The sequence below is a fragment of the Leptonotus elevatus genome, chromosome 1, assembly GCF_054856555.1.
Source record: "Leptonotus elevatus isolate MCC_2025b chromosome 1, RoL_Lele_1.0, whole genome shotgun sequence".
NCBI lineage: Eukaryota > Metazoa > Chordata > Actinopteri > Syngnathiformes > Syngnathidae > Leptonotus > Leptonotus elevatus.
This window is the reverse complement of record NC_141239.1, coordinates 5458586-5480958: the sequence shown is the minus strand read 5'-3', so window position 1 is coordinate 5480958 and position 22373 is coordinate 5458586. Positions and strand designations below refer to the sequence as shown.

At 41.4% G+C, this 22373-nt stretch overlaps 1 protein-coding gene across 2 annotated transcripts in view; it reads right to left on the bottom strand.

Annotated features, from left to right (window-relative positions):
* Window positions 1-1765: 1765 nt before the first annotated feature.
* Window positions 1766-22373, bottom strand: part of rc3h1b (ring finger and CCCH-type domains 1b) — a 22550-nt gene continuing 1942 nt past the window's right edge. For both annotated transcript variants that reach the window (XM_086072015.1, XM_086072007.1), the window contains 17 exons: window positions 19833-19953; window positions 16957-17196; window positions 16682-16857; window positions 16309-16509; window positions 14595-14727; window positions 14309-14427; window positions 14122-14234; window positions 13778-14017; window positions 11717-11928; window positions 11238-11635; window positions 9623-9757; window positions 9332-9487; window positions 9035-9254; window positions 8801-8943; window positions 6414-6632; window positions 4649-4752; window positions 1766-4567 (listed from right to left, as the gene is read on the bottom strand). In XM_086072015.1, coding sequence (XP_085928141.1) covers window positions 4411-4567; window positions 4649-4752; window positions 6414-6632; window positions 8801-8943; window positions 9035-9254; window positions 9332-9487; window positions 9623-9757; window positions 11238-11635; window positions 11717-11928; window positions 13778-14017; window positions 14122-14234; window positions 14309-14427; window positions 14595-14727; window positions 16309-16509; window positions 16682-16857; window positions 16957-17196; window positions 19833-19953 — 3087 coding nt within the window. In that variant the 3' untranslated portion in view covers window positions 1766-4410. The remainder of the gene's footprint in view (window positions 4568-4648; window positions 4753-6413; window positions 6633-8800; window positions 8944-9034; window positions 9255-9331; window positions 9488-9622; window positions 9758-11237; window positions 11636-11716; window positions 11929-13777; window positions 14018-14121; window positions 14235-14308; window positions 14428-14594; window positions 14728-16308; window positions 16510-16681; window positions 16858-16956; window positions 17197-19832; window positions 19954-22373) is intronic.

The window sequence follows — 22373 nt, the reverse complement described above, 5'->3', positions numbered from 1 at the left end:
TATGTGGAAATAAATACACAAATATATAAATCCTTAAAAACGAACTTGTCTCACTTGTGCTGCAGTCAGCATGAAATGCGTCATGAAATGTTATCAAATGAGGGGGCGGACCTAAGTGTGTCTTGGGTTGGACTATGCACACAAAATACTGGACCTTGTTGTTTACAGGGATTTGTGCGAAATCTTTGAGCAACGAGAAATTCAAGTTGCAAGTTTTGGTGACTGTGAACAAGGCCGATCTGCTTGAACAAGAGAACGCGCCACCGCCGAATATCCCAATCAGGCCACGAAGATTACCGCTTCGATGCGGAAGTGACATCTTTGTTTACGCTGAAGCCGAATCACTGCCGTAAATGCGATGCGCTGATTGGTCAGAACCTTGGCGAATTACGCCAAGTTGGAGCCAATCATTCCGCGATTAAAAGAAATAGTTCTACTTTTATAGTCGAATTACTAGGGGAAAAAACGCAGGTATTTGACGTGTGGAAACTTTGTGTGAGTATGATGGGTTTATAGACTTTAATAATATTCAAAAAGATTGTATTTCCAAATTCTTGGAACGAAACTTCACGATACAAAAGCTAGTTTATGCTCTAATAGTCCAACCCAGGACACGCTTAGAACCGCCCCCTCATTTGAATAACATTTCATGAGGTATTTTATGCGGACGGCATCTGCAGCATTAAAATAATAAATATGAGAGCAGAGCATTTTTTTAAAGATTGATATTCCATTCTATTTACCCGTATATAATTTTGTATTCCTATTATTTTTTTTTTTTATATATATACGTTTTTTATTTCCATTTATATATATATTTTTTTTATACCGTTTGACATTTTGGTCCTCCATACGACAGATTCGAGATTTGAAAGAGTAATGGGATTTAATTATAATTCACTCACATGAACATTCCATTATCAATATGTCAGTCACACAAGTGTAAGAAGTTAACCATATTGGGTAATGAAGTAAAACTACTTGTGGTTGTGTTCCAGCTCCTGTGCTTTTTGTGGGGGAAATGCATTTATTGACCTTTTGCACGTGACGTCACAGCCCTCATAGGAACGCTAAACGGCAAAAGAGCCACTTGCCTGTATTGTAACCATTGAATCTCGTAGTCCTTTATCTAATCGATTATCTTGTAAAATGGTCATATCTTGCTGTGCGGTCGGTTGTACAGACAGACAAAGAAGTAACTTGGACTGACAGGCGACCTTCGGTTGAAGTAGTATATTCCATAGCTCTATGGGCAATAACTTTTATTTTGTACAATAACAGTCGCTAAATCGCTTCGGGTCACGTCAACGTCCATTCAACTATCATTTCCTTCTGACGTCCGTCATAGGGCAGGCACGTGATCGCGTGACGTCATTGCAAATGGTCAATAGCGCAATAAAAACAAGGTGGGGGTGGGATTGAAATGATTTACCTTGAAATCAACTTTCATCACAAAATCCTCAACAGGGGTGTGTAGACTTTATATCCACCGTGAGACAAGGAGACAAATATTAACATGTCTACATTTCATCTTGGTTCAAAAAGCCATCAAGATGAATCATTTGGTCATAAATTGAAGATGCGGTAAGTATGTATATCGTCACTATGTGAAAAACACTTTTTTTTTCTTCCCTTTTTACATTTTTGGGGTGAACCTGAATGCAGACATCCCAAAAACGTATGAAAATTTTTTTTGACTTGTTTTTCACATAGCAGCGACGTTATGTTTTATGGATGTATTTGCAATAAAGCGAGAACAACACTCAAGAGTTAGCAATCTCATTTAATCTTTTCCCCCTAAACTCGGAATCACTGTAGTACATAAGTTACATTTTGTGTCAAATTTCACAGGTTCACCTTTTTTTTTTCCTCCTCAAACTTCCAGTTTGACCTCTTGCTCGTATCAAACAAACAAACAAAAAAGCAGATTGTATTATACAAAAATGCAAACCAATTTTCACACAGTGAATTCTCTTACAAAGTCAAAATGGCGTCGTAATGGCTACATCCACATTGGAGGAAGATAATTCTAGACATTCCTTAATGGAGTATAATATACATATAAAAACTTTTTTTTTTTTTTTTTTTGCTGAAATTAAACCTGTACCATAATTTAAGAGATCTTTTTTTTCTTTAACAAGGGAAGCAATCATAAAAAAAAGCTATTTGCAAATTCTGTTGCCCACAAAGTCGGGGAAATAAAATGCGAGCGAGCCTCAAACAGCGGTAACAGAGCTCAGTGGTGAATTTAAAAATTAAGACAAAACAAAAAATTGGGGAGTGGATGGTTTGAAATGGATTCTCTCATTGAGGGGGCAGTAGGCAGCAGTTCCACTCGGAAACATCAAATCAGCATCTCTTGCTATTAAAAGCGACGTTATCCCACCGAAAAGGTGTTTGAAAAGCAGTCAGGCAGACTTTTTTTTTTGTTTTTTTTTGGTTGACTTGCACTTGTGATGGAAAAAGCTCAAAAAAGAGCAAAAAAAAGTTGACTGAACGTCACCCAAGTTCTCTTGCAGTTGTCGATTAAGACTTGCAGGTCAAAATTTCCTTGAAAAACAACAACATTTGTTTTGGCGGTATCGCATTATTTGAAAAGGGTAATAAGGACGCCGCGTCATCAGAACTTTGATGCTTTAATATTTCAAAAACCAAAGAGGATGGTCCGAGGCCGGCCTTTTAAGTCAACTTCCTGAGTATCCTCATAAAGGGGCGGGGTTTAACGCTTTTCTCATTTTCAACCTTTACAGCACAAGTTGAGGGCAACGGAAATAAAAGTGGGTAACATTTTTTTTTCTACAATACAACTAACACACACACAACGCTCCATTTAAGTCTCCCAAAATAATCCCCCCCCCCCTCCCAAAAAAAAGATACAGAATTGTTTTTGTCTTCTTCGGAAGCATAGTCTTATCTTTGTTTGAACACAAAAGATTTAAGTGAACACACGTCAAATGCGCACAGAAAGTCCTTCGTCTGGGAAAGGATAACGTCTGTGTTGGCAACCAGTGGACAGAAACAATAAAAACGTCCCAAAAAAAAAAATGCTGATTCTAAAGTAGAGATCATTTAATATAAATGCTGAGCGAGTAGAATAAGAGGTGGCACGTTAATAGTGCTTTAGTATATTAAATGTATGTATACATACTGGTATGTATAAGTGAGCGGGTGTACCTAAACGATAAATGTGGCGGTTAAAAGCGGGCGGGAAGAGATCCGGGCGGACGCAAACTCAGATTGCGACCAGTGAACGGAACGACGGGGCGCTCGAGTGGTGGCGGTGGTGATGATGACAGCGCCGGAGGAGTCGCAAAAAAAAAAAAAAAAAAAAAATGCAGCTGGAAAATATTTCCCGAAAAATGCCCCCAAAATCGTAAAGGATGTAAAGCATGAAAAAAAAAAGGAAAAAAAAAAGGGAAGGCAACTTCATAGAAGTCATGCGAGCACGTGACGAGATAATCCCAATGGGGAGCTTTTTTTTTTTTTTGCGAGTGGCCAGACGAGAAGCTCTGAGGAGGGAAAAGCTCATCAACCTGATGCAGGAGGCGGCGGCCGGCCTGAGGATGTGCAGCCATTTTGTTTTGTTTTGAGTACAATATTGTGAGGAAGAAGCACATTCCCTTATGAAGAAAGTTGCAATCTTTAAAACAGAATGCTTCCATTCAATATTTAATATTATTTATGCAAAAAAAAAAAAGAAAGAAGACATCAGCAGAGTCCATCCTAAAAATGCATCCATAAAAAAAAAAAAAAAATCAAAATAAATCATGCTTCTTGTTGCGTTCAGGTGGCTTGCTTTCCCTTCCCAGACCATCTTGATCTGTGCAACCACTTTTGTTTGTTTTTTTCGATTACGATTCTGGGGGGGGGGGGGGGGGGCAACTTGCATGCTGCTTGCCTCAGTAACCGTTTGGTGTTTTTGCTCTGCACGTCATGTGACATGAAATGAATCGTGACTTTTGGGGGCGGGGCGGGGCGGAGGGGGGAGGGGGAGGGGGAGGTGGCAGATCCCTTTTGAGTGCCACTGTCACCATCACCACACCCTGTTTCCTCTTCCTGAATGTGAGCCTTGTTACGTCTGGAAATTCAAAAGGGGGGTTGGGGGGGGGGGTAGAAGGAACAAAAACAAAAACAAAAACACACACAAAGAAATGTTATCATAGGCCCTGGTTTCCAGGCAAGGAAAGTCATTTAAAATAATAATTAAAAATAAAAAAAAAAGCTCATTCACAGAACAAAAAGAAAGAGAATCATATCACGGCAGATACTGCTCATCTTCTAAATAGAATCTGTGTGTGTGTGTGTGTGTGTGTGTGTGTGTGTGTGTGTGTGTGCGCATGCTTTTCAACAGAGCATCTTCTGTGTGTGTGTGTGTGTGTGTGTGCGTGCGTGCGTGTAAGTGTGTACTGCTTAAGAGCAGGAATGGACGACCCCGTTCTTCTGCATTTCCGAGCCCGTGCCGACCGGCTCGGAACACAGGCTCAGCGTCGACGTCTTGCTTGTCAGCGACAGCATGGACCCGCCCACCGCGCCTTCTTGCAGGCTACTCGAGCCGTTGGACACCTCACTGCACACATCGGCGCAAAAAGCCGCCGTCACGGGACAGAAACCCAATGCGAAAAGAGCAGCCAAATGCGCTTCAACGTACCCGAGCGCAAGGGAGATTTCTTCCAGGTGAGTCTTGTGCTCGGGTTGTCCGTTCTCGGCCGATTTCATCTTGTACTGTTGGACCTCGTGGGCCACGTGGTTCTCCTGCATTTTGGAAAGAAACATATTGACACTGGGGTCATTGCTGGTTGCTGGGGTCGCACTCGAGGGGCTGATGGAACGATAATTGCAACATCGTCACCATATTCACTTATTCACTGCCATAAATCCATTTTTAAAAAAAGATTGTAAAAAATTCAGGGCATCAGGCGCTGACATTTTTTTATCGAAATTAATCGCATGATTTCACGAGTTAACTCACGATTAATCACAAATTTTACATTTTCTAAATGTACAATAAAAAAATTCGAGGTTTTCATACTCTTGTTAACAAAAGTGGAAAAAAAAATGTTAAACTAATAAAAATAGTTCAAATGAATTTTTGACATCTATAGCCGTCAATGGCAGTGAATGAGTTAAGCGTCAAATAACTACTGAGTCATGCGATTATGATTTAAAAATTGTAACCGCCTGATGCCCCGAATTTTTCATAATCTTTTCTTTTCTTGTTTTTAATTCATTCATGGCGAAAGACGGGCACTTTTCTCCTCCGTCTGCTCTGAGTCAGCGGCTGTTGACTTCCTGCAGCATTGGCTCGCCCACAGCGCCATCTGATTGGTTGCTCGTGCAGTGCTAACAGCCAATAAACAGCAATTAGCGGCTATTAGCCCGCAAGCTAACGGCTAGCTCGCGGATTAGCCTATTTGGGATTTAGCGTGCGGGAGAATGGCTAGCCCGCGAGCTAACCGTTAGCTCGCGAATTAGCGGCTATTAGCCCACGAGCTACCTGGCTAGCTCGCAAATTAACGGCTATTAGGTTAGCCCGTGAGCTAACGGTTAGCTCTCGGGCTAACCTAATAGCCGTTTTTTTAGCGGCTACTTGGGAGTTATCCCGGGGTTAGCGTGCAAGCTAACAGTTAGCCCGCAAATTTGTGGCTATTTTGGAGTTGGCATTATAGTTGGTGCAAAAGCTGATGGCAAACAAAAAACCTTTTGCAAATCACAAAAGATGTTTAATAAACATGTCATTGAAAGCATTTAAGCAGTCAAGTGCTGGAGTTTTTATTATTTTATTATTAAAAAGTTTGACACAAACACCAACCTCCTGCAAATGTATATTGGCTTCAAATATCGGTTATCGGCCTCCCTGGCTACCAATAATCTGTATCAGTATCGGCCCTGAAAAAAGCATATCGGTCTCTATAGTTACTTTAAAAAATAAAAAGTAGACATTTAAACAACTCAAAATTAGTATTAATAATAATTTATTTTTGTTTACGATTATGATAATTTTTTAATTGCGGAGTGCAATTGATTACAAATACAAAAGGCTACCAGTTGGATACACACTTCTGAAATAATTAGATATCATAACTGATATTCACGTCGGTAACCGATTAAATATCAATAGGCAACACTTTTTTCTCGAAATCTCCGGTAGTGTTCACGTGTTCAAATGATCCCTTGTACAACACTCCCAAGAAAATCACAATGTCTCATCACTGGTGAGCTTGTTGAGAACAGGCATGCAGGCTGCTCGAGGTCCTTGGGGGAACCTTGTCGGTGTTAACAGACGCTAGTGACAATTTTTATCCTTTGCCTCTCCCAACTAATAATCGCAATTTCAGAACTTCTCCTACATTCGAATAGATTTTGACGATGACGAGGAAAAAGCATTTTGAATTTCAAGTTGAAGGTCTCCTCACCATGGCCATCTCCCGTGTGCGTTTCCCAATCTCTCTCTCCACCTGGTGGAGCTCCAGGCTCAGCTGTTCACTGGAGACTGCCGCAGCACCGGCGCCCCCTGTTGGCCACTTGGGGGGCTGCTGGGACTGCGCGGCGGCCGCCTGAACTTGGCTGCCGGTCACCGGCGGGCCCGCTAAGGCACCGGCGTCTCTCGGCAGCAGTAAAGGGTTACTGGCAGACTGTCGACGCAAGAAGCAAACGTTTGCAAACGTCAAATCATTCGCAAGCTTTGCCCAAAACATGACCAGGAGTAAACTTGCGAGTCATTGAGGACGGACCGGGACCTTCGCAAACAAATGACAGTGGCCCTCGCTGGCCAGATAACATTTGTGCTTCTTCCATTTCACTGTTGAGACACAAGCGAATATCGTCGCATCTCCACAAGCATATTTTCGGGAACTATATTAACTCATTCACTGCCATTGACGTCAAAAATTAATTTGAACAATTTCTATTAGTTTATAATTCCCCCCCCCACTTTTGTTAACAAGAGTATGAAAACCTAGAATACTTTTTTTATTGTACATTTAGAACAGATATCAAATTTATGATTAATCGTGAGTTAACTATGCGATTAATTACAATTAAAAATTAGGAGCGTCGGGCGATTAAAATCGTAATTAATTGCATGACTTTACGAGTTAACTCCCGATTAATCACACATTTTATCTGTTCTAAATGCACAATAAAACAATTCTAGGTTTTCATACTCTTGTTAACAAAAGTGGAGAAAAAATGTTAAACTAATAGAAATAGCTCAAATGAAATTTTGACGTCTATAACCGTCAATGGCAGTGAATGAGTTAAAAAAAATCTTCTATTCTAATTTGGACTGGTTTGTAAAATTAGCAGACCCACATGGAGGCTGATCAATAGTATCAATTGGTTTAACAAATATGAACTTGAGCAAATTTGGATGTCGGTTTCCTTGTCAGTTCCCAGAATGCATTGCGTGGCACAACGCATTCTAAGTTATGAATCTTTGTTACCAGTAGTTGAATGTATGTCATATTGAAAGGGATACGTGAATCATTTCACCATTTTCAGCAATAAAAAGTTCATACTTATTTGTCATAAAACACATTTTGCCACTTGCCGTTGACTGAAAATGACATCACAGGTGCTCGCGGCTCACCTGTTGTCTGGGTTTGATCATGTGATGTTAGCAAACTGAGCCATGATTGGTCATCACCTGAGCCACGTGATGTCATCTTGTGTGTGACAAAATGCCTTTTTTTTAAAAGGTATGCATTGTACATGAGAAATGATCATCAAATGTTACACATTTGGGTTTGCACTATGAATGGCAAATGGTACTTGATTTATATAGCGCTTTTCCACCTAACAAGGCAGGCCCTCAAAGCGCTTTACGTTCACCCACTGATGACGCAGCAACAGGAGCAACAGGGGGTGGAGTATCTTGCTCAAGGATACTTCGGCATGGTCAAAATGGCATGGGATCGAACTCACAACCTCTGGATTGGGAAACGACCGCCATACCACTGAATTAATTTGTTTTGTTTTTCTTTACACAAACCATGACAAATTCCTTGCACAACTTTAAAGAATCGGCAAAAATCTGCAATTTAGCCGATTATTCTTGAAGGGCTATAATGGGCCGATTTAATCAGGCAGCTGGTTAGTCGGTAGGGTTGCCCATTTGGAGTCGCCATTATCGCTTTCAACTGTTGTATACGTGACTTTGGCTTGATAAAGACTAGGGCTGGGCGATATGGCCAAAAATGAAAATCTTTTTTTTCAGCCATTGAGGATGATTACGATTTTAATCAATTTTCATCTAATAAACCCAACAAACATTTACTTTAAAGTAACATTTATTCAAAAATAATTCCTGTGCAAAAAGTTCAGACAAACAATAATGTATAGTGATTCTAAAACAGTTTTAACAAAAACTTAACATTTGTAGTTTGTGCTTAAATGCCACAATGAAGTAGTTGGTAGCTATTGTAAACATGTCTTGTGAAGCACCCATCCAGCATTCTGCCACTTGTGCAAAATTACAATTCACAAAAACATTTGAATGGAACAGAACAACTCAACTCAAAAACTCAACTCAATCTAGCAAATTTTCAATGATAATTTTTTTTAAAATGACAATTAATCGAATGAATCAGATTTATTGCCTGGTGAGTGACATGGGTGTCAGCAAATGAGTTTCGACTTGGGCTGAGTGTTGAGTGACTTGACACGAATGCGTACATAAATATTCTTATGACGCATTTGTTTCCACATCATGCTGTAAATGCCATTTTTGCTGCGAAAGATTATTTGATGTAATCGGTGATTTGAATTGTTCTGTAGCGGCTTGTGCAGACGAGACGTGTACCTCCATGCTTTGCATCTGCGTCTGTTGGTTGATCTGCTGGTTGACCTGCTGCAGTTCAATCTTGAGCTGTTCTCTGTCTTGGGCCGTCTGGTGGGAGGCGTATGACGTCGCGCCCCATCCCGCGTGGCTTCCGTACGTGTATTCTGCCCCAACGCAAAACGGACGTCAAAGTGAGGCTGACGACAAACGAATATGTGCTTGAGACAGTATTGATTTGGTTGGGTTTTTTTGTACCGGCCATGGACATGTGTTTGGAGTTTGGATTCTGGGGCGCGGAGACCAACGCTTGGACGGGGCCGGTCTGGTAACCCGTCTTGGATGTACGGGAGATGGCGCCGAAGCGCGAGACGGTGGGTTGGGGACCAAAAGGAATAATGGGGTCGTCGTCCTTCACTTCCGCACCCCTGCGAGGGGCCTCGAGTGAAGGTTCCCTCAGAACCTTGGCGTCCACATTCTGAGAGGAGACATGAAGGTCAGTCAAGTTGCAACATTTGACGCTTTTTTTTCATTGCGTTTGACGTCAGAACTCACCATCATGTCCATGGCACCGGAAACCAAAACATCTCTGGGTTTGGCATCCTTGGTGCCGATGTAGGAGCTGATGGTGTCACATGACCACGGAGAGTATTGGCCAGCGTAGTCCGGCTCTCGGCATTTCCCGATGCTGCTCGAGCTCTCGTCGCCATACTGAAGACGTACACGCACACACAAACACAAAAATAAAAAATAAACACATTTTGTGACAGGTGAATATGACGTCATTCTCGAATATCTTCGCAATTGGATGCGTGTCCATGGTTCGAGACTGCAAACGGTGCTGACCTCAGGAGGGTAGTCGCTGGGAAACGGGTGCGAGAGAGTTGGGGAGGCGGCAAAGGGCGGAGGGGAGATGACTTTCCTTTCCTCCAGCTGGGAGAGGAGCTCCTGGCGCCGGCGGTGGAGATAATCCAGACTGGGCTGCGACATGGAACGAAAAGGGGGAGGTGCTCAAGTGCTTCATTGAACAATGACATGCAGTCACACTATAGTTCATCGTGGGTGGGTGGGGGGGGATACCTTTCACAATAGGTGACCATCCTTAATAATGAAACCATTATAAAAATTAAAAAAAAGTGTGTATTTTAGGGATGTTCAATAACACTATTTTTCAGACTGATATCACTATGAGTATTTACATGTTTCAATTATATTTGAATAATTGTGAACTTTTTGACATGTGATTATTCACTGATGTGTTTAATGGCTGCAGTGTAGCACCAACCACTGGCAAGGAAGATAAGTATCTGTGGGTGGTATCAACATCCTTCATAATAGCGATACTACATTTTTTATTTAAAAAAATGGTAAAACTGTCTAATTAACTTATTCACTGCCATCGACGGCTATTGAGGTCAAAAATTCATTTGAACTATCATTAGTCATTATTAGTTTAAATTTGTTTCCACTTTTGTTAACAAGAGTATGAAAACCTAGAAGAAAAACAGATATAAAATTTATGAAGTGATGCGATTAATTACAATTAAAAAAAATGTATCGCCTGATGCGATTTAAAAAGAAAAGATTTTTAAAAATTAGGAGCATCAGGCCATTAAATTTTTTAATCGTAATTAATTGCATGGCTTCACGCGTTAACTCACAAAAATGTTAATAGAAATAGTTAAAATTAATATTTGACGTCTATAAGCGTCAATGGCAGTGAATGAGTTAATTAGACAGTTTTACCCTTTTTAAAATGTTCACTTTTTAAACTCATTGTATATTTATTTCAACTAGGGCTGTAACCAACAATTTTTTATAAAGGATTAATCTGTAAATGATTTAATAATAGTCTTAAAAGCATGTTTTAACTTCCATCCGGATTAAAAAATATGTAAAATCAGTTGAGAAAATGCACAAACGATTATGACTCAGCTCCTGTTTTGGTCTGAAAAATGGCAAAAATATCAAAGTAAAAGCAGATGTTTTGAAAAAAAATATTGAGATTTGTATTTACACATTAGATTTGATTTCATTTAATAATATTGTGGCACGTGTCAGGAGAGATTATTTAATGTTTGCCTGAATAATCCGTTTTATATATGAATTTGTTTTTATCTTGGGACATACAAAGTTCTATTGTATTCTATTCCAATAATTTGGACAATTTTAACCTAAAACAAGGGCCGTATGTTTTATTTTTACATTTTTTATGTATTTTTTATTTTACCTATTGTATTTTACTGACTGCTTTTATTTTTATATTTTACTAGATTTTATGTGTATGATAGTGTGCGGATTTCAATGTGCAGCACTTTGGAAAAGCTTGTTTATAAAAATGTGCACACAGCATACATGAAAAAAAAAAAAAAAAAAAAAAATTGCTGAAAGAAAATGATGCATGGACAAGAATGATGAGTACGGAGACCCTCATAACGACAAAGGATTCCAAATGACTTACCTTGACATAAGCCCTCATGTGTTGTGAATGGGCTCCTGGTGGGTAGTAGCCTTCTGGTGGGTATCGATCCCGCACGCTGGCTTCCGGGTGGTACATGGAGTTTGCCTGCGAGGCCGATTGTGGGGCGACGTCCAGTGGCGTGGAGCTTATCCGGACCAGACCGTCCCTCTGAGATGGGTACGGCTGCGGGGGAGGCGGCGGGCCAGCGTAGGTCCCGTGGCGGTGTGATGGAGGAGGGTACGAAAAGGGGGGACCGGAGTGGTGGGCCTGGTACGGGCGCTCGGGCGGGCCATAACCAGGGTATGGGTCGTGGTAAGGAGGTACCGACTCGCTCGGGGGTGGAGGGTTCCGGATGTAATCGCGAGAAACATACTGTGGTGGCTGCTGGTAAGGGTAACCTGAAAAAGGAGGAAAGAAAAGTCCCGTTTCTAGAAGCAACACCCACTAATGTTGCATCATCGCGCTCAGCTGAATCGTACCTGGGGCATACTGTGAGGGCTCATACTGGGAAGCAGAAGGTGGGGGGCGCGTGTCAGAGTAGAACATCTCGGGGAGCTGCTGCTGGGGGTACACGGGCGAACCTCGGGCGACGGGCATCTGCTTGACGCCAGAGAGATGATGCTCGGCAGCCATCCGGGGGTGAGCCATGTGAGGCGGCAGAGGCATGCCAGTCTTGGGCACGGGGTCCAGGCTAAGCAGAAGGTCAATGTCAAAATCCCATTAGTGGGTCAGTTAACATCCTACTCAGCTGTCACTCATGTGCAAGTATTATGAAGACTCGCTTTTCTCTCTATACAATCCAGAGTGTGACGTTGTCAATTTTTATTGGATCTAGTTTTCTGGCAGATAGGCAGATAGTGATTTTGACTCAATCAAGCTTCAGTACAATATTCACTTTGTACTGCCATACCAGAGCTTTGGAGTGCCCCTAAATGAGGCATTTTGCCCCCAATTTTTCTTGTATATAGAAGCAAAATTGTAAACAAGCCGGGAGACTTTAGTCGTTCCGATTGAAATCATTCCGAATGGAGATCTCTGGTCACCTGTTTGCATGTGACGTGATCCATTCCAATGATATGCTCCCCCGTTTAATCAGATCAGCCCCGCACGGCCATCGATCACGTGATTGATAAAGATGGAGTTCATTCGTCATTTAGCACAGTAGCTGTGATAGCGTTAACACTTTTATTGAAGCAACATCTTGATAAAAAAACAAGTTTCGAGTATTTAAAAACAAGTTCTCCCCTCGCAGAAAGGCTCTGGGGAGACGCCGCTAGTTGCTAGCGAGTTGCTCTCCCTTATGTGGTTTCAGCCAGTCTTCTGTAAAAAATTAATACTGTACACTAAAGCACTTTCGCGACTGCAATTGATATTAGTTAGCCATTAGCAATTAGCTTCTCCATCTTCTGTTTTCTCTTCTTGCTCGGTTAGTCGCATACATAGCTACTCCCCCCACAACTGACTTTTGTGATAATACTTTTTAGAAGTGTAGTTTAAGGATTATTTACTTCTCCGCACCACGCAGCTCATAGCTCAGATAAATAGATTCCCCCAAGTTTGCGAGCAGCTTGGAAAGCAAAGCATTGACGATGGGTGTCTATGCGACGTGCCGTTTTTTTTTTTTTTCAATCAAAGCAGTGTAACTCCTGAACCGTTTGCGCTAGCAATGTAACTCCAACATCTTCTGAAAGCAGAGAAGCGGAGCTTTACTGCGAGAGCGAGGAAAATCAACAACAAAAACAGGCAGACTGCTATAACTGGAGTATCTAAAGCAGGGGTGAGCAAACTCGGTCCTCGGGGGCCGGAGTCCTGCCTGTTTTGGAGGTTTCCCGCTTCAAACACGAGCTGATTCCAATGAACAGGTTTGTTATCAGGCTTATTGCAGAGCTTGCTGACGAGCTGATCATATATCAGCTGTGTTGGAGAAGGGAAACGTCCCAAAACCTGCAGGACTCCGGCCCTCGAGGACCAAGTTCTCCCACCACTGAATTCTAAAGGGTTAAACCACTTTGGAGCTGATTGGTTAGCGTGACCTGTGCACAAGTAGCAGGATGCTACTTCTGATTGGCGAGGTGGGTGGGAGAAATGCACTGGCGTTAAAAAGAAAGAAAAATAAGAAAAGGAGAAAAAGCACTTTTGTCTGATCACAATTTTGATCCAAACAAATATAAATTAGTGTAATGTTCAACGTTGTTTACATCCAGGCTCCCCTCGCAGTGCTAAAAATGCATATTTCCAGTTCATGTAAAGCTGCTACCCCAAAGCAGTACAGTAGGTGTTGATGCAGTTACATTGTGTACTCCAGGGTTTCCCCCAGTGTTCTTTTTGGAAGCATGGTTCACATCTAAAAAAAAAAAATTGGGTCATAAGACAAAACAAAAAATATCATCCAAACGACAATATTTTAAAATGTAAATTAGTCACAGAAGTCCGATCTGCTGTATTTGTAAAAAAGCACTCAGCATTGACAAGATGAATATCCCCAGCTTAGTGCACTGCACATGAATGTGATCCGTAGTTTGGGGGAATTCGCTACTCACAGATCAGGGGGTGATCCCGGAGAACTTGGATTCCCGCCGTCCATCTTGAGGGGCTTCCGCAGCAGTTCGTACGGGACCGCGTCTGCGCCGCGCGCGATGAGCTGGGGCAGGGAGTGCGCAACGCTGCCGTTAGTGAGAGGTGAAGGCTTCCTGGTCACGGCCACGTCAAGAGGAAGACCCTCTTCCGGCCCCCCTGAACCGGGGAGGCGAGCTGCCAAGCGCTTATTCATTTTTCGATACCTAATGAGTACAAAACACGGGGCGGAGGTTTTAAATGCTGCTTTCTTTGGGCAACCCGCTCGGGAAATCGATGTCAATTCAAGCAGAATGAAATTGAAACTAACTTCTCCAGTTCTTCCTGAGAGTGAGCAAAGGTGCAGCTCGCTCCGCGGGGACATCCTCCTTTCAGTTTCATGTCACGACACATGTACGTCTTGTACTTGCTGTGCTGAGGAGGCTACAAGCACGGTCGACTCTTTTTATCATGAGTAGAAGACAAGCAATTTGATAAACTGACAGATAGAAAATTACCTGTTGGGGGTCGGCCCCTTTCTTGCTGTGATTCTGGATGAAGTCCACGAGGCCGTGCACGACCGTCTTCACCGCCACCAAGCCCTTCTCGAGTTGCTCCCATGTGGGAGGGGGAGCATCTGGGTGTGAAATGAGCAAAGCCGGGATTATGTTTCCATATATCGCAATTTCATACCTGAACAGTTTTCAACAATTCGGCTCACAGCTCAGCCATTGGAAGCCATCTTTTTTTCTTTTTCTTTTTGGTCTTGCTACGTAGTTGGAACGCTCTGGCTCTCATTCTTACCGGGGCTGGGATCAATGTCGGCGAGGAGTTCAAGGTGAGGCCGCAGCCTGTTAAGGTTGGCCGGGTCTCCGGTCCGCTGCAGGGCAATCGTGAGCTCTTGGACACTCTGGGCAAAGGACGCTGGGGTCTGCAGCTATGTAGGTCACAGGAAGTCAACGCATCAGTGCTTATGCAAAACACACTTGAAAAAGCGCGTTGGCGATTACAACAGCGCCGTGAAAAAGTCCCTTCTCAAATTTGTATTTTTCACAGTTTCCTCACTTTTAAGTGGAAGTCAACCTTAATGGGATACTTCATTGGGCCACTTTCAACAGTCAGAAGATAATAATTTGATACCTTCCTGATTTTTCATGAACAATGAATACATTTTAAAACAAATTTTGCCACTTGCTGTCAACTGAAGATGACGTCATCTGTGCTAACGGCCAACCATGGCTCAGTTTGCTGACCAAACACAGAAAACAGGTGAGCCATGATTGGTCGTTACCTATTTCCTCAGCACAGGTGATATCATCTTCAGTCGACAACAAGTGGAAAAATTTGTTTTTAAATGTATTAATTCCATCCCTCCATCCATTTTCTTAACCGCTTGTCCTATCCCAGCTGGCTTCGGGCAGCGGGGTACACCCTGAACTGGTTGCCAGCCAATCGCAGGGCACACAGAGACGAACAACCATCCACACTCACAATCACACCTATGGACAATTTGGAGTGTTCAATTAACCTGCCATGCATGTCTTTGGAATGTGGGAGGAAACCAGAGTACCCGGAGAAAACCCACGCAAGCACGGGGAGAACATGCAAACTCCACCCCAAGTTATCAAATTAATTCTAGACAAAATATCAACTTTTTACTGCAGAAAATGTTATATGTGACCTCATAACTAAACATGACATTCTGATTAACATTGCACTTGTGGACTATGAGTTGTGAAGCAAAATCCAGACGTTTTTATCCATCTCGGATCCACTTGCTGTTGACTGAAGATGACATCACAGTTGCTCGGGCAATGACCAATCACAATTCACCTGTTTTTTTAAGCTATGCTGTGATTTGTTGTTACCTGAGAAACATTGATGTCATCTTCAATCGACAGCAAGTAGCAAAATGGACGCCCCCAGAGATGGATGCAAATTTTGCTGCTTAACTCATAATCCACTAACGCAATATTAACCAGAATACTTAGACCAGTGTGGCTGCATAGAACATATTATTGTCAAAACACACTTTTGGATTTAATTCCTTTTTAAAGCTTTATTATTTGTGATACTTTCTAGTCTGTTGTAGTTAACCAGTTCCTAACCTGGCGCTTTACTTTTTCATTTCTTCATATTCCACTAGCGCAATATGAACCAGAATACCATATTTAGACTAGTGGGGCTGCATAGAACATATTGTCAATAATTTTAGGGGGAGTTGATTTCCCCTTTACGATCAAATAAATGTAAATATCAAACCAATGTAAGTAAACATAAAAGGCTTAAATACTAAAAAAAAAATGAAATGGTGATTTTGTAAATAAAATCTGCAACAAAATGCCACAATCCAAAGCAATTCAAAAACAGATGAGATATAAAGCCACGGACATCAATTTGCCGCGAAAGCGAACCACCACGGTGAGAGCCATTACCCATAAATGGAGAAAACATGCAAACTACGCAAACAAATAAGAATTTCCGAAGGGTCAAATACTTGCACCACAATGGAACGCACCTTATCTATGATGGACTGCATGTGTGACTTGTGCGACTGATCCCCATATAACAGAGAAGACCACTGGTCGGGTGCGATGCGCAAGCCGCCCTCCATGGCAATTTGCACAATCTGAGAGTCGTGCTCGCGCCGCAGCGCCTCGTAAGTGCGGAACTCCTCCTTCAGTTGCATGAGGGATGAATCTTCATCACGTTTGGTCACCTAAGCAGCCAAAAAAGAATATAGACATTTAGTTGTTTTTTTTGTTTTTGTTTTTTAAATGTCTGTTTCTGATATTTAAGATTCTGAAAATATTCACTGGTCCAAAGAATGATGCTCAAAGAGACAAATTGTTATTGTAAAGACAGTGAATCGAGCTGTTCTTCCGGCGTACCTTGAAGCAGGAGGCCCTGTAGAGGAGCTGCACCACATGGCCTATGCTCGTCTTGGACGCCTGTGGAAAGCGAGGTTCGAGCCTCTGGACGACAAACAGAACCAAAACCTTCCTGGATAGAGCAGAGCCGTCCTCCAGAGCAAGAAGGACCAATTTCAGGGCTTCTTCTTGCATCGCTTTGAGAAATGATTTAAAAATTTAAAAAAAAGGGAAAAAATTAATTAGTCACAATTTAAAAGTCATCTTTACTGAGCGGTCTCATTTGTGGATTCTACCTGGGCCAAGAAACTGACAGCCGCGCGCACGGACAGCGGCCCACAGGTTGGAGGACAACTGCTGGGGGTTCTGATGCTGCAAGATGAGCTCGGTGACCGTCCGCTCGCCCAGAGAGCGGGCGGCCCTCATGGCCCGGACGCGGCCCTCCTCCTCCACCAGCTGGCAGTGGACGAGAGTGACCAGTTTCCTCTGCATGGGTCGACTCAGCATACTTTGGGCCGTGCTGCTCAGACCGACCCCTGGTGAGATAGCGGGCCAAGAGATCAGTGGCTGACTTTCAAACAACATTCGAAACGTCAACTTTTCAAGCACCTGTCAAACTTCACCAGCACTTCCCACCTACCGCATTTGTTGTTTTATTTGCATGTATTTCTTGTGGAGGCTATATAATGCTCTAAGATTCCCCCCCCACCCCCCCCCCCCGCCATGTGCACCCAGTGCTGCAGAGCGCTGGGCACCCCCGACCCACTACTCCACCCACATTCCTCCTTCCCCGCCTCCTACATGTTAAAGTCTAGAGATTTGTTTTTAATGTCTATACCATATGCTATAAGCTTGCGTTTTTCTTCTTCTTTTCTAAACCAGGCTCTTACCATGCTCCCTGGTGGAACATGGTAAGAGCCTTGAACTTTTTCCTCCCCCTCGTCTCATTTTTAGTCGAAGATCTCGGGAGCGCTCACTCTACTTGTGCAATGACATTAAATTTGATCTCGATATGAAATTCGATTCTGATTGAAGTATGTTCACGTGAGAGACTAACTTCTTTGTGTTGGGGAGGAATTAAATTTAGCCTGGGTTCGAAGTCAAAGGATGGAAGTTACAGAGTCTTTGCCAAATGTACATGAACACTTCCAGTGTTTTGGAATGGTAGTTTGTGTTAAATTTAAAATGTTGATTATTAACTCATTCACTGCAATTGACGGCTATAGACGTCAAAAATTATATTTAACTATTTCTATTAGTTTAACATTTTTTTCCCACTTTTGTTAACAAGAGTATGAAAACCTAGAATTTTTTTATTGTACATTTAGAACAGATATAGAATTTGTGATTAATCGTGAGTTAACTAGTGAAGTCATGCGATTAATTACAATTAAAAATGTTAATTGCCTGTCGCACCTAATTTTTAATAATCTTTTTTTTAATGAATTTATGGCAGTGAATAAGCTAATATACGTTATTAATAGGGGTGACCGGCAATTTTTTTTTAATTGTAATTAATCGCATGACTTCAATAGTTAACTCATGATTAATCACAAATTCTATATCTGTTTTAAATGTACAATAAAATATTAGTTTCTTTCTAAGTTTTCATACTCTTGTTAATATAAAAGTGGAAAATAAAATTTTAACTAACTTTAATCATTGATACAGTAATTTCATAATAAATCATAAAAAGTTCAAATGAATGAGTGCAATATGGATTTGTGTTGGTCATTTTTCTGCCACTAGATGGCATAATTGCATTTGTAAGACTGCGACAGCTCAGTGCATTTTTCTTTTCATATTAAGAGCTAGCTCATCTTTAACATGAACATTTTGCACATTTGTGAAATTGTAATAAACAGTTTGATCCCAACTTTCACAAATACTTGCATTATTATTACATTTATTACTGCTAAATTTTGACATGGACACGGTTGGGTTGCAACTGGAATCCTCCCAGTACAGGCTTTCCAAGTAAGGGGCGGTCATTAATCCCGCGTTTAAAAAAAAAAAGTGGCGTTAAAAGAACTTTAAATTAACTCAAAATGAACGCACTAATGTTGACACCACTAGTTATTAGAGATTTAATTTTGGCTGATGTTTGATTGATTGTTGATTGATTGATTGATTGGTATCAGGGACAGTACATATTAATAAACATTTCAGTACATGCCAGAATGAGCCAAAAGGCAATTTTTCATCTGCAGTCCCGAGACAGATCGTAAACGCAACCCTAGTAAAAATTCACTTGTGGTTGTCCACTTAAATAGTTTAAACAAGGCCAGGGTCAACATTGCACAATCATTCATCACTGCCTATTATAAGGACTTGGCAGCATCGACTTCCGCATTTCAAATTTATTACACGCCAAGTTGGTGAGGTAAACCTAAACAGCACATTTGCTGTAGTTTACACACTCAACGATAGATTAAGCACCATTGTGGACGTTGCATGAATTCGTTTTTACAATATTTTCACCAAACTGTCAGCATGTGCTGGCATTTTTCTGCCTTTTTTACTGCTCGGTATAAAAAGCACCAACGCTGGAGGAGGTGAACCCGTAGTCTGCAATGGCCGCAGTGGGGTACGCTCAATGTTGTCCGGCAAGTTTTTTTGTTTTGTTTTTTTAAATGGCACACCAGATGCTGCCGAGTGTGACGACTTGGATCACAACATGCCATTGCAATGCCATCACAGATAACCATCACGGTGCCAAACAGAAGAAAATCATCTTTTATTTTTGGAAACAACGGCTTTTATGACTTTACACAGCTGAGCTGCCAACTCCGATCAACGGGCAGATGCACGCCGTTACATAACCGTTAAATGTTAGTAGCTGCGCCTTAGTGGAATAACAAGGCACCATTTGAATGACTTGTCCCTAATTATCTCATCGCAAATCACAGCCATGATGCCCAGCTTGTGCCCGAACATCAGCCCGGTCGATAAGGATGTCAAAATCGCTCATCACAATACGCCAATTGGCGTGAGTAATCGGGCGGGCCGTGCGGCTCAACCACACGGGTGAGTAAACGCACAACGTGGTGGCGACACCAGTGGTTATACTGTATCACTATTGAGTTTCAACTGATGGCACCCTTGAGATTCTCGTGACGCGTCGACAACGAGAACCCGCCCGTCAAAGACGAGCACGCGCGCGTTGAGGTACCTCGTGTGTTGCTGAGGGGTTTCAGGTAGAGGGCCAGCTCCTCCACGCACTGCCGCGCCTCCTCATAATGCTGCGAGTCCTCAGGACTGCTAATCAAGGCAACTGGCTGAGCCTTCGGAACCTGCGCACAATGACGGGGAATGCAAAAAAAAAAGGGGTCAGATTAAAGTCACTACGAAAGATAATTGCAACACAAATCATTTATTGTACAGAAAAATAAGCATTGAGCTTTCACTTTCCTGCAGGTCTATAATGGTAGTCGGTGTATCGCACCACTATCATCATTATGAGAGTTTAAAGAAAAAAAAAAGCTGCTCAAATCATCAAACGCTCGTGACTTTGTCACATGTATGGATCTTTTAACTGTCATCACCCATTACAACGTTAACAAAGACCATGTAAATATCTAAGAACCATTTCTATTTCCGGGCTGTTCCTTTTCAGCAGTGCCGTTTTCAATTCAAGGCCTAAATTAGAACGTACTAAAAATATCATCCATTACCATATCAAAAATCCACCCGCTTGTCCTCATTAAGGTCACGGGTGAGCTGAAGCCTAAACCAGATTGGACTGGTTGCCAGACGATCACAGGGCACATATCATGCCATTCAAACCAACGGACAATTTTTAGAGTCTCTCGACTAACCTAACATGCACGATTTTGGAATGTGGGAGGAAGCCGGAGCACCCTGAGAAAACACACATAATCAATATATACTGAAGATTAAAAAAAAATAAGTTTATTACAACTGAGATCCTACTTGATGTTGACAAAAATAACGCCAATTGTGCGCTTTATAATCAGCAATACACGAGTCTGAATCATTTCTACTTGACCACCAAATATTTTAATTGAGCCACGCTCAGCCCCCCCCCCCCCCCAAAAAAAACCACCACCTCGCAGAATTATTATTATTCTCGCTAAACAAACGCACACAAAAAACCAGAGCCTCACAATTGCTTACTTTTTCATAACGAAGCTTCAAAATCTTATTTCATCACTCAAACAAGACATTGATAAACTATTGGGGACTCTTGTCAGACAAAGTCATCTTGATTTTCTCATATTGCAATACAGTAAATCCTCTAATGTCAAATTAGAGGAGCCCTTGGAATTGTTGAAAGCCATTCTGAAACCAACCATCAAAGAACCATTCGATAACAAAGCCGCACCACTGAGCAGAAAGCATTTTTGACATTGGTGTAATTCAGTGACCTAACGCTGCCTAAACTATTTTTTTTTTTTTTAATGGGAACAAATTGGGGGCTGACAAGCATCTCTGAAGCCGACCGTAAAAGTAAATTTGTGAGTAAATAGTTTTCCCGATTATTGTTATTATCTTTTTAATAGATAGTACACAAGTCTGCAAAGCAACACAGACCGCGTCATAAGGGAACAATATGGCCAAACAAATCACTGAATTTGGAAAAAGCCAGTTTGGCAAATGTGACACATTAAAATGACTTACCATTAAACAGTTGTCTATAACTGTGGATTGTTTTTGAAACAAGCAAGTCTTCATGTATTGCCAAGGGATCTGGCTCGAAAACCGATTTAAGGTGATCGTGCTCGATCACAGAAAAAATTTAATTCCTAAGCGGGGCTGAACAATTTTGAAAAAATATTTTAATTTCAGATTTGAGAATTTTTTCCCCCTCAATATTGCAATTGCATTTTAATGTGTTTATTTTTTAAGGTCTTCTTCCCACAATAAATCTGTTTTATTAAACATGTTTTTTGTTCTTACAAATTAGTTACGCTTAGGGTGTGAATTGCCTCGTACCTGGCGATTCGATTCGTATCACGATTCATAGGTCACGATTCGATTCGATTAATCCCGATGAGACTCTATAAATTGATTATTGGGATTTTTTAAACTCAAATTTAGAAAATGCTAATCAGTAAACTTGTACATGTACGCTGTAAGATTTGTATGAAAATGCATTTATTGATCTGAAAATTCAGGCTTATAACTGAGCCACTGCATTTAACAAACAGGTTGCAGTCTGTTTCATGTCTGAACAGCACTGAAATAAAATATTAAGGCTTAATGTTCCATTAAAATAACATTCTTCCATGCTTAATGTGTGAATCCTAACTAAGTAAGACGTTTTGTTGAATATTTCCATAAAAAAATTATGTTTAAAAATCGATTCGGCCACATATCGAATCGATTCGAGAATTGTGCGCTGTAATATCGCGATATATTGTCGAATCGTTTTTTTTTAACACCCCTAGTTACTAAAATAAAAGCAAAACAAAACTCTTTTTACTGTTTTTTATCTACTATAAAACAAAATAGTTTTTTTTGTATCTACTGTCACCGCTAACACTTTAAAATGTTTACTACAATTTTACCACATTCTACCAAGCAAGTGTGACATAAACCTAAATAACCCTCAAATCAGATTACAACAATAATTCAAACAAATTTGTGGTTGTTGTTTTTTTTGCCTTCTGCTGCATTGCTTGAATTTGATCTATTTTCCAGCCCTACTCTCCCAAATCGGCATTGCCCTTTTGACACATTTTCACTCGAG